Source organism: Trachemys scripta, chromosome 15 (assembly GCF_013100865.1).
Source record: "Trachemys scripta elegans isolate TJP31775 chromosome 15, CAS_Tse_1.0, whole genome shotgun sequence".
Taxonomy (NCBI): Eukaryota; Metazoa; Chordata; order Testudines; family Emydidae; genus Trachemys; species Trachemys scripta.
Window position 1 is genome coordinate 15,602,260 of NC_048312.1, and position 12,727 is coordinate 15,614,986.

Here is a 12,727-nt window from a genome sequence, read left to right on the forward strand (position 1 = left end):
AGATCATCAGTGAACAGCTCCAGCCATGCTGCCTTCTGCCCTGGGCATTCCCTCTCCACCAGAAGTCCAGTAGTGGGTGAAGTTGAGCAGCGAGTGCTTTCCTGAAGGATTCCCAGATATGAGGAGGATTTCCAGCTGGTTGGCTAAGCCAAGTTTCTGGTGCCAAGGGGATGGAGTGGAACAGAATGGTGGATCTGGCCCTAAATCACCACATACTGTTGTAACTTTTTGTCCTCCTTTTCCTCCCATCCTACGCCTTCTTGGATTGGAAGCCAAGGCAAGCATTGTGTCATTTGTAGGTCTTGGAAAGCGTCAGCTCACTTGTGGGCTCAGTGTAAATAACAGTCATCTAGGGCTACTTGCTCTCACTTCTGGAACTAAAAAACTTTAAATGCTTCTGAAATAATTGTGTCTTTTTATTTTACCATTTCTACTTTGAAAGGAACTAGGAGTTCAATACTTAATTTCACGTGATCTGTGTTGCTGAACTCGTAAGCTTCCATATCCAGATTTTATCTACTGGGCTTAGGCTAACACTTCATAAAACCAGAAACAAATAGCTAGTTGAATCCACTCTGGAAACTATACATATAAAATCCAATAACCTGATTGTGTCTTTCCTTTCAGTCAGCCTTATATAGTGTGCAGACAGTGCCCAGGATATCGGCGACACTCCATTCCGCCACTTCCTTGCCCAGGCCAAGAGGGGGAAGCAGGAGGATTGCAAGCATTGGGAGATGCACCATCAACGTCTGCTAACTTTCCTGCAAGTCAGTGTGATGAAAAGCTTGTTGTTAACATGGTACTGGGACACTAAGAAACACATGTCACTTATGAGGAAAGGACACGTTCTTGGGGTGTTGTGAAAGTCAGCATCTTCCCTAGAGTCTTGAGATGTGAAGATGACTTTCCTGGGTTACTGGGGGATAAGTCAAGCCTTTCCTATTTATTTAACAAATACTATGTGCTCTGTCTTTAAATAGCTATACATTATAGCTGAGTCGAACCATTTTCTGTCACCCTTGTGGGAGTATAGAATAATCTGTGTCTTTGTGAATTTCAGCTACTACAAAAGCAGATTTATAACACTCCATATTGGAGTTATCAGTGGTGTAGGTTCAAAAGCTTACAGGATTTGTAGTGCTTACAGGGTGAGTGTAGATGACTCTACTCAGGGTAATAAATAATCCACTAACTACTAGGGTTTAGTTGGATTTCCCAGGGAGGGGAATAAGTTGTAGAACATCAACTGATGAGGGTCATCTGAAATAATTGTTCTCCATTCTTCATCTTGTGGGTTGACAGTCTTGATTTTGCTGCTGGTGGATAAAATTGTGAAGGTTTCATCAAAATCAAAGTGGTATCAAAAGATTTTCAAGCTTTTTCTCCTGCTGTTTTAAAGCTGATTGAAAAAATCATTCATTGGCTTTGACTTGTCAACTCTAGAGTCTGCATGTATATGTGTGATGAGAGAGATATGTACTCAAATGTACAAGCAGAAAACTAGGAGAAAACTTACAGCTTACTTATTGCCCAAAATACACTGTTTAGGAGCAATTGGTTCTTTTACTTTCTTAAGCTATTTCCCTGTATTAAATAAAAGTCTTCTAGTTTAATAGTGTAAAAAGGTATATTGTTTAGAAGCCTTAATGCCAATTTCCCTATTTTTCTGTATAGCCTTCTAAAAACTTTAGTGATATTGCTTAAGTATCAAGTTCCTCTGCTCTTTGGATGCTGATGTGTGTGTCTAACACTCATTGGTACTGTGGTTCCATATTATATAATTCTTTGGGGTTTTATTTCTTTCAATCTAGCTGTCCAGGAGTATGTTTGTCCTTCTCAAGGAAGTCATGTAATATGCACGTGCTGTTTTCAACCAATGCCAGACCGAAGAGCAGAGCGTGAACAGAATCCCAATATTGCCCCTCAGCAATGTGAGTAAACTTTATTATCCTAAAAACAAATGTAATTCTGATTGCTAATCCTAGGTCTATTTGAAAGACATTCTAACTATAGCAGATCATGTGCTGTTACAAGAGAGGGTTTTCCAGCTTCTGTGGGGTTTAATTAAGAGAGGGAGGTTGTTCTCCTATATCTCTACTCTAAGCACAATTAATGCAAATTGTTTTGAAATATATTAGCATTTTTCAACAATAGTGTGCATGGAAAGACTTGTATATCTTTGTTGTCATAGTGATACAGCAAAATGCATTAGCTGACTGTTTTTTTTTTTTTTGTATTGTAACATTTCTCATATAGCCACCATTTATGTCAGGTTAGTTGTACAGCGGAGCAGTGTTTTGTGTAAAGCCCTATGAGCTTGGGGTTGTTATGCTGCTTTGTAAGACCAAAATACCCAGACAGTGGTGACTGCTTTGGGTTGATCGTGACTTTTCTTTGTGTTCACAGGCACAGTTTGTCTACAGCCGTTCTGTCACTTGTACTGGGGCTGCACTCGGATGGCATGTTTTGGCTGCTTGGCACCATTCTGTGGTATGGCAGGAGAATCACTGTATCAGCTATAATTACTTTGCATACAATAGTGTCTCGGTTACTTGGATTTTACCGAGCTTAATTTTCTAATGTAAATGTAATGTTGTAGTTCAGATTAGGCTTTAGCTCAATCACGGTCATGGCACAGAAAAAGAGAGGGGAATCTATGTTGTCATGTTCCAAATACATGTAACTCTTTAAATGTATAATCCTTAGCTTTGACATTCTTTAACACTGACGTCATATCAGATCAAGCGATCAAATTACTTTTGTGACTATAAATAGCACCTTGGGTATTAAAGAGAATCTTGCAACATTTCAGACTAAGGAGAAAAACATACAAATCAACATAAGAACATTGAGAGCCAGATCTTAAGATGTTAGAGAAGACACTTGCCCACTTCAAAAACTTTTAGACTATACCTTTAAAATGGGTAGTAGAAGTCACAATTAACGGGTTATTTTATTGTTAATTGGTACTGAGCAACAGTGGCTCCTGTGGACTGTAATGAGTAGTGAGCTGCTTAGTACCTAATCGTGGATCAGTTCCTAAATTTGGGATGTTACATGATATGCTTCAATATGTGTTTCCATAAACTCATATACTGTGTTCATAAAAGTCCATCTTTGTTACAGAATAAGAAAAACTTATTTAGAAATTGCAAAACAAAGATAATTTCTCCTCTTCTTAACAGAAATAAATCTTGGTGACAAGTGTTTAGATGGAATCCTAAACAACAACCATTATGAGTCGGATATTCTAAAGGTATGTTTAAAAATCACTATATGTTGGATATGAGCATGAGAACATGCAACACTGAGACTGTGACATACCAGGTGTTTAAAGCAAGAAATCCAGAAGGAGACACTCTTCTCCTTTTTCCATCCCATTGTGGGTAGGTCCAGCAGCAATTGAGTGATGTTTGTTCATTCACTGTCTGGAGATACAGGTAGTGTCTAGGCACAACTAACATTATCTTTAACTCAAATTCCATGAGTTATATTTTGTTTTACATTTAATCACTCCATCCTCACCCCCAAACTCAGCGTCATTTTAACACCATTAGCCTAATCCATTAACTCTTACTCAGGTAAATATTCTTTTCAAAGACAGAGTGAGTTTAGAAGACTGAATAAAGACATCAAGAATGTGTTCAGTCTTTCATGTTGGTACATCTCTTTGAGAAGAGTGCAGGAGAAGACACAATGGACAGTAACTGCTCTGAGCTGTTAATGAGTCAGGCTTCTACTGTATATAATAATACCTTGCTCTGATGTAGTGTGATAGTTTCCCCATCTGTAAAATGGGAATAGTAAGATGAAGTGGCTTTCCCAAAGTCACCCAGCAGGCCAGTGGCATGAAATAATCTACATGCTTAGATTGTGTATAAATACATATTTAAGGATTTAGACAGAGTGTTCATCCAGTAGAGTGTAATTACTATCTAGTGTGTGTTTATGTATACATACCTGTACACACACATACACATAGGGATTTTATATTGTGGTCTGTTAAGCCTAAAGTGCACTCAGTTCCTGGATGATGGATTTTGGCTCAGTGTCTCACTGTGGTATCATCTGCTCTACACCAGCACTAAACTGATGTTACTAAACATCCTTTCTGTAAGGGTGGGGGAAAGGTGTTCACTAGCAATGTTGCATGTGGTGATCTTTACAATAGGGCTGTGTCCCGGTTGGCAGTTTTAGGTGTGCCACCAATGGGTCTCTGAAAGGCAAACTAAATAGTTCTTCAGCTTTCAGCAGAGCCGACCAAGTGTAAAACTTACCTCCTTGAGCAAATGGCCAGCCGGAAGTATTGTATTTATTTCTGGGTCATCTTTTAGCCATTTCAATTTCTGTACCAGAGGAAGTGTAACGATTTGAACTAGAATTCCCTCCAAGCTATCCTGAGCACTCCCCTCCCCCTGCTCTTTCTCCCCAAAACAAGCTGAAAAATTACTTTTCCATAATCGTGGAGATTTATTTCTCCAACTTGCACTTCTGGCGCAGGTGTAGCAATGATTAAACACCAGAGAAATCACGTTGAAATTAAATGACTGAAAGACACCTTCTGGAATTCAGATGCATCTAGCAAACCGGTGTTACAGCTTTATACATATCAATGATGACTTGCTAAGAAAACCGGTTCCTAAGGTCTATAAAAAGTGTAATGTCCAAAAGCTGCTTAATGGAAAAAAATCTGCAAAGAAAATTAGGCTTATTACAATTTTTTCCTCCACTCAAGTTAATTTTAACTTAAAGTATATGCCAAATATTATGTACCTGACCATGATCCATGTTGTCTTTAGCTAAGGACACTGGGTAAAATCCTGGCCCCGCTGAAGTCAACGGAAGTTTTGCCATTGACTCTAATGGACTAGGACCTTGCCTAGCATGATTAAGCTTCAATCCTGTGAAGTCTTACACACACGCTTACTTGCAGTGGGACTACTTGAATGCTTAAAGCTAAATACCTACATTAGTCTTTGCGGGAGAAGGGTCATGGTGAACATAGAGTATTGACTATAAGTGTCGGTGATCTGACAATGGTAATGTTGGTAGTCGGGTTAAAGAAATATCAATAATTTGGATTAAAAATATACAGTGAAATGCATTTTGAAAACTTATTTAGACTTACATTTTTGTTACATTGATATCTCTTAGCCTCTTCTAAATACACATTTTTAAATTCCATGTTTCAGGAATACCTGGCATTCAGGGGTTTTACATGGAAAAACATGTTAAATGAAAGTCTCTTAGCTCTTCAAAGAGAAGTTTTTATGCTGTCAGGTAAGTCTCTTCATTCTTATGTTTATTTTGAGTGGCATGCATTTCAATAAGTAATAGTGGATTGTGCTAAACCTATCCTGCTTTCCTAAGCTGTCTGTGTACATGCTCAGAGCGGTCACTGCATTTTTTTGAGACGTTAGATTAAATGAGACTTAAGTTAATGCTGTGTACAAACTGGCTTGTTTTCCAGATTACAGAATTACTGGGAACACAGTGCTTTGTTATTGTTGTGGCCTCCGCAGCTTCCGAGAGCTCGCCTACCAGTATAGGCAGAATATTCCTGCTGCTGAATTGCCAGGTGAGGAACGGGGAAAAATTAATTTGGTCCGTGACTGTGCAGGCCTGGGAACTCAGAGTCAAACCTCTTTCAGTTAAATGGATCCTCCCATGCAGGTCCTTTCACCTAGGTGTAGTCCTGTTGCAGGCAGTCAGTGGTTCCCTTTGCAGGAGTGAGGTCTTACATTGGCTGCCTTACTCACGAGTTGTTATAAAGCTTGTGTGTTACCAGTTCAAAGAGCGGCTAGTGCCAAAACCTTCTTAGGGGATTCTTCGCCTCCAATATGGCTTGTTATTTTTAAAAATTTTTAATATTTATGAGGACTAAAGGGCATACTAAAATACTTCAGAGTTAAAGCATAATATATAAGAACAACTAGCTGTTGACTATAATTTAGCTATCATAAATTCTTTGCACATTTAAATGCAAATCAGGTGCTGATATTTTCTGAATGATATCTGACTATATTGGCTCATGTTGTTAGTTGGTTACAAGAATTCCTCCCAACCTGCATTCTAAAACTGCTGAGCAGTATAGAGCTTCATTATAAGATGATAGGGGCAATTGTATCTCCTTCAATTCCAATGTGTCCACAGTCTGTTGGGGGCAGATGAGCCCTTCCATTAATCTACTTTTAACTCAGTTATGCCCTGCAACTCTTTTTTTCCAAACAGTCCTTGTTGTTAGCAACAGCTTCTCCACTCAATTACCCGCTAAGTATGCTGCTGCGAGTTTCAACACAGCATGGGGCAGACGGGCCAGCCTAGTATGTTTAATTTTTATAAGTAACATTTTATCTGCTTAGGGAGGCATGTTTGACTGCTCAGCTATACATTCATTATAGCTGTGGCAAAACTACAGAAACAAAAATAATCACTACATATTCTGTTTTGAAGTATATCTAAACTGTAACTGGTGCATGATGTCTTATGTATTTAAGGCCCGATCCTGTTTCCACTGAAGTCAGTGGCAAAACTCCAAGTGGCTTCACTGGTGCAGGATCAAGTCATTATGCAGAGGGCTGGTCCATGTTTGCCCCCAATGCATGATGGGTTTTTCTGTGCTTCAATATGTATTTTGTAAAAATGACAGGAAACTGATATTACTTAAAGCAGTTTCTTGCAAGAGGTCTTTTCTGACCCCAGCAACACCTAAGCAAAGCCATTTACTGCAGTGGATCCTAATGTATTTCAGCTACATTGACTTTTGTCATCTGCTACATCTTTATTCATTACTTTATGCAATAAATGTGATATTATGGTGGTTTATTTTATAGTGACTGTCACATCACGTCCTGATTGTTACTGGGGGCGCAATTGCCGGACTCAGGTTAAAGCACACCATGCTATGTGAGTTGGTGGTTTTTTGTTTTGTTTTTGTTTTTAAGCTTGAACTTAAAACTATATAAAAAATATCAGGCTTAATGGAGTAGTTCTCAAGTGGTGGGTCCTGTCTAGAACTCTGAGAAACTATTTTTGCAGCACAAACCAAAACTGCATGATTTTTCTGGTTTCTCTTCCAGAATTGAAATTTATTCCTAGGTTCATGGACCGTGGAACATCTGTTGGTCCAGTTTCAAGTGAGCCTGCTCTGATTTATGGTTCCAGGTAGAAACCACATGATATGTAGAGATTTTGTACAAACCTGAAACTCGAAGTTAGAGTTCTATCCATGTAGAAACAAAGGAAACAGGTCACACAAGTACCTGTGATATGAAATAGCCAAGTTTGGCACACTTTTGATCCTGACTTCCCAAGCCTAGTCATCACTTACCACTGAATCAGACTTTCTAAGTTCTTTGTGCCTGGGCTCTCCTCAGATGCACTACATAAACCCTATTCTGGTCCCTATTTTGAAGTGCCATGGGATTCCAAGGATACTGGGATGCATCTGAGGACAAGATTATTCTTGTTGAAAGTGGTTATCTGACATTTCCCTGTTCGAAACCGGTTGAGAACCTGTAGCTTTAGGAGTCTGATGTGGCCTGCCATTCTTTGTCGCCAGAGTGGTTCCAAGAGTTTCATTCCCTGGATTAGTTCAGCTTGGGCTCCTGGTGAAAATAAAGAACTAAGCTTGCAGACAGGAGGAGGATCCTTCGCTTTTCAAGTGTATAACAATTCTAGGGAGTATAGACTCCAAATCCACGTGTGAAAGACAGACCTATGCAGCTGCCAGTGGGTGATTTGCATAAGACTGCATGTGTGATATATTTAAAAAGAAGGGTTTGATTCCTTTAAACACTAGGCAGCTGGGTGGGAATTTCTTGGTCGTATCTTCTTTTGTTAGAGACTCCAGTCAGTTAGTTAGCAGAGGACAGTCTCCGGCTTCTCAAGGTACGTGATCATGCACGAGAACTAACTAGAAGTTAGAAATGCGTATCTATAGAATTAAAAAGATCTGTTTTCCCCACAAAGGGCTGGATTCAGACATAGCGTAAACTAGTGTAGCTCCACTCTATTCAAAGGAGTTGCACTCACTCCAAGCCTAAATTTGGCCAAAAGTTAAAGGACTTAACAGCTTGCTTAGCTCAGAATTGATTGATTCCATTAAGCAGGCTGAGGGTAGGCAGAAATACTGTTCCTCACTTTATGAATAATGATCCATGTTCTCAGTGCCTAAAGAGGAGCTGTCACTTTCCGTCTATTGAGAGATTGCTTTAATGAGCGGAAGATCCTGCTCTATCTACCTAATTCTCTGAGAAGACTATGCAGTTATCATAATTTTCCTTTAATTCAGGCTACTGTGGTTTGAAAATCATCCATCTGTGCAGCTTATACAGCCAGATCATTAGAAAGATATTAAAAAATATTCATCTGCCAATCTCTTCCAAGGGTAAAGAGTTTGCAGAATAAACTCCACAAACTAATTTTCTTTCTCTTTCTCATAGATTTAGTTTAGGTGCTTTGATGTACATTTGCGAGAGTTATCTGTAGCACTGGGCTGCATTGTTGTTGCTAGGGGGTATTTTGATGCGCTTGGGAGCTGATTCAGTGTCAAAACAACTGCCAGACTTTCCTATTCAGATTGAAGTTGGGTTTTTTGTATCCCTCTGGAATAGGAATTGAAGGAAGCTTTAGTGATAATTCAGTGCTCTTTCTTCAAGCGTTAGCTGTACACAGAACTTCGGACAAGCTTCTAGTTCCAGAAACCCATGAAACAAAACAGTCCTGACACACCACTTTTACACACCACACACCTTCTGCATGAGGCAGAGCTAGTCTGCTAACTGGTGTGGGTTTGAGACCAGATTCTTATTAAATAAGAGGGCTGAGAGCCTCAGGCCTTCTACTCATCTCCTGCAAACATCTACACGCTCAACTCTCAACTTGTGCCTTAAATACATGTTGGGGCACTGAACCCATCAGGGAGAACACAAGAACAGACAAATACTTGACAGTAAGAAAGTAGTACATTTATAGAATTCTGTGTTACCTGTCTAATCCAGGATGATCAGTATGTCACTTCCATGGAACCCAAGTCACTTGGGAAGATGCAGCCTTCCTCCCTAAAGTGGGAAAGTTTTCCATTCTCCTTTATTTCCAGAAAGAGATTCCAAACTCATCTTGGATCTCAGAAATCAAAGAATGTTTATGTTGAAATTTATTTATTAGCCAGGTTAATATGTCCTGAAGGTTGTCTAACAACTTCAGTTCCCAGTGAGACTCCTAATGCTGACTGCTGAAAATTACCAGTGTCTGTTAGGGCAAGATTACTTCTGTTAATGTGTCCTGTCTTAATTGACTCCTAGATTTATAGTATGCAGTGGTAGAAAGGAATGCAGTTAACAGGTTTTCAGAGTACATAATATAATTAACAGTTGTTGGGTAGTAGAAATACTGAGAATTCTATTATGAAAAACTTTATGGAGGATAGGAGTCAACCTAAAATGACAGGCCTCAATGTCTTCAGGTTCTGATAGCATTAACATGTATATGTGCTGCTTTAAACTTTTGTTTGACTTTAAAATATTCTAAAGCGGGTTTGACTCTTTCATGGTGGTGTACTTCTGAGAGCAATTTTAAACTTTTTTGTTTTTATTTCAGGAAATTCAATCACATTTGTGAACAAACACGTTTCAAGAACTGAACTTTCTGAAATTGAAGCTGTCTGAATATTTGTAGTCGTTAGAGAGGGGATGAAAGCCCGAAATACTGATACATAGGAAATGTTTTCAGGGGATTTTCATTATTCCCTCACAGCAGGGAGTTAATAACTTTTTCATCAGGTACTCTGGTGTGACCTTTTTAATTTGTAGAGTTTAACAGTTTATATATGAGTAAGCGAGAACCTTTTGAAAGAAAATCTGACAAGCATTGCATTCCATCCTCATTATTACAGTGTTACTATTTCACTATACTTAAATCAAGTAATAGCAGCCATACATTGGAGGTCCTAACAATAATCAGTAAGGAGTGTATTTGCACTAAATATTTCTGAAAATAAGAGAAACCTTTAAATTAAAATGGAAATGCTCTGTACCGGTAACTTAATATCAAAGGAGGAAACTCAGCACATGTTCAGACTTGTCCACTGCTATCTTGTCATTAGCATTGTAGTTGGGATGGAAATCTATTAAAGTTCACTTTCACAAAACAGGAAGGTGTTCTGGTATACGTTCATCAGAATGGTTTTTTGTTAATTTTTTTTTCCCTATTCATTAAACAAAGAACAGCTTCAGCTTACAGCTCCAAATCAGAACAGTGCTTTGCAGGAACGCTATAAAGGAAAACATTTTTTTTTAGTTTAGTAATACTGATGTTTTTTTACCATTAGAATTAAATAATTCAAACAGTTGCACAAATATTTACAAATCAGACTCAAATTTGGGATAGTAATTGCTTATGAATAAGCTTCTGCTTTTAATAACTGTTTAGCAATTTTATATCAAACTAAACCATTATTGACATAGAGCAGACAGTAAGACAAGTTGGTGCAATTTTTTAAATTTATTTTTTGGTGTGATGTACGTTAGCTAGGCATATAGTTTTTATCTTGCAGCTGTGCTCTAGCGTGTGCACATCGGTAAAAGCATAGAAAAGCTGCCACTTCAACAGAATATAACAGATTTACAAGAAAGAACAAATGTTACCTATGAAAAGGTCCACCACAGATGAACTTTAGCAATATGGAGAAATTCTTTTGATGTGGGAGAGATTTTAAGGGGAAAACTGGTGTCTCTAACGTTGAGTATGTAGACTTAATTTTTCACTCATCTATTTTTTGCTTAATTATGTTCAGAACATTTCCTGAGCATCATAAAAATGTGATGTAGTCATAAATATTTCCTAGTCATCTGTCAACTAATGTTCACATGCTTGACTTGGACCAGCTTTTCATAAGTATCATGCCCAGGAGAGCAAAGTAGAATGGGAAGAAAGAGTACAAAGTTACCTCTGTATATATCATGTTTTACGTATGCCTTCTTTTGCAAGCAAGATTTATACTTCAACATAAAAAAAAACACTCTATGCTATGTGTTCTAGTGCAGCACAGGATGATGTAGCACATTGTATCTGTTAGTCAATTAATTAAAAAAATACAATACTGCACATGTTAATATAAATGCTAATTAAAAATAATGGATTTCTGTTCATATTTTAATTTTAAAAGTAGCTGCAGCAGTGATGGGTCTGTTGGTAATATCCATAATGCTGTTAAAAGTACACTTGGGTGCGGACTTCTCTTCCTAATCTCTGGGCATTTCCTCCTGTGAGTAGGGTTGAAATCAGATCTGGAATAATACTTGAAACTTGTTAACAAAACTTTCTGTCTACCTTTTATTATTACTAACAATGTTCTGTTGCATCTGTATTCATATTTTATGTTTAGAAAGATTGATTTTTTTAATGGTTACTATATCTTCTCAGGACAGCCATTCCCAGCTGTTTGGTCTCAATTTCAACTCTGGCTGTGCATGTAAGCAAATGGCATGTATTTGTGGAAAGAGAGCCTTTGCACATTACATGTAGAAATGTGATTTGCGTTCTCACTCACTACTTTCCATGCCCCACATTGGCTTTTAGCATAGGCTTGTCACTATGCTAATGTTCAAGTCCCAAATGTGCTGAATTTTTGTGGAGTAAGAATAACATCTACAACCTTATGTACAACTTCTCTTGCACCTGCACAAGCTGTTGGGACATATGTGACATATTATGTGACATGTTAAAAATCTACAACATTCTCAAGTACTTGACATCCAAACTACCTGTATAGTATAGTAGAGGTTCCTTATATACCTTTTATGTACCCCTCTCTTCCCCCCTCCCCAATAGAGAATAAATATGCCTTTCTATGCATAGGGGGTTGAAGTAGTGCAATGGAATGAGAAGTTTTTTGTGATTATATTGTACTTGGAAGAGCTGAGAGATTAACTTGCAAATGGGGAGGGTGAATAAATCCTGATCTTTATATGCTCTTAAGTAACTAAGAGCATCTGTCATGGGTATTACATACTCTTATACATTAGTCCTTTTAAAATGTATGGTTGCCAGGTGATATTTAGATAATGTGATAACTGTATAAACTATACTTGGTGTAATTGTTTAAATACTGTAAAGGTGCACCATATTTTTAACCTATCTAAAGCATACCCCCACCCTCTTTATAAGAGAATTTGGGAGCTGAGCATGGAACCTTGTAGAATAGATGTTGTGAAAACAAGGGTGATTATGATAGGGTTTAATGTAGTGGTGAATAAGATAGTCTCCTTCTGTGAGAAGGTTCTTTTATAAAGAAGGTGGAATGCAGTTCTTCCAATTCTTTTTGTGATTTCCTGGATTAAAAAGTTATTAAAAAAATTACCCACTGAAGCTGTCTGTTTCCATTTAATCTTTGCTGTTCAATCGCTCCTCACCACAAACTGTGCATAGATGATATTGTACACATCACCTTCTAATGTTCAGTTGTATTGCTGTGATCACTGTCATTCTAAAACTGCTGACCGTATTAGAATAAGGTTTAACAGCAGGCTACAGAAAATGAATATTGCAGTGTTAAAAGCCAGTCTAGATAGTCTAGTTTATATGTACACATGAAAAGATTCTGAATGGCTACTACAGATGGAGAAGTTAAGTCTGCTGTAGAAAGTTGCATACTTACCAACTTGGAAAAACTTTTATTCATACCAGACTTCATTTGACTATTTGGTGAAAATAGTAAAGCCAG

The 12,727-nt window shown here is 38.0% G+C and overlaps 1 protein-coding gene across 8 annotated transcripts in view; it reads left to right on the forward strand.

Annotated features, from left to right (window-relative positions):
* The window catches only part of CHFR (checkpoint with forkhead and ring finger domains), a 30,940-nt gene extending 18,568 nt beyond the window's left edge, over positions 1-12,372 (forward strand). For 3 of the 8 annotated variants that reach the window (XM_034791103.1, XM_034791104.1, XM_034791108.1), the window contains 8 exons: positions 628-770; positions 1,815-1,934; positions 2,410-2,493; positions 3,189-3,259; positions 5,196-5,283; positions 5,474-5,581; positions 6,837-6,909; positions 8,448-9,594. In XM_034791103.1, coding sequence (XP_034646994.1) covers positions 628-770; positions 1,815-1,934; positions 2,410-2,493; positions 3,189-3,259; positions 5,196-5,283; positions 5,474-5,581; positions 6,837-6,909; positions 8,448-8,493 — 733 coding nt within the window. In that variant the 3' untranslated portion in view covers positions 8,494-9,594. The other 5 variants (XM_034791105.1, XM_034791107.1, XR_004648254.1 and 2 more) reach the window with 4 other exon arrangements.
* The last annotated feature ends 355 nt before the right edge of the window (positions 12,373-12,727 follow it).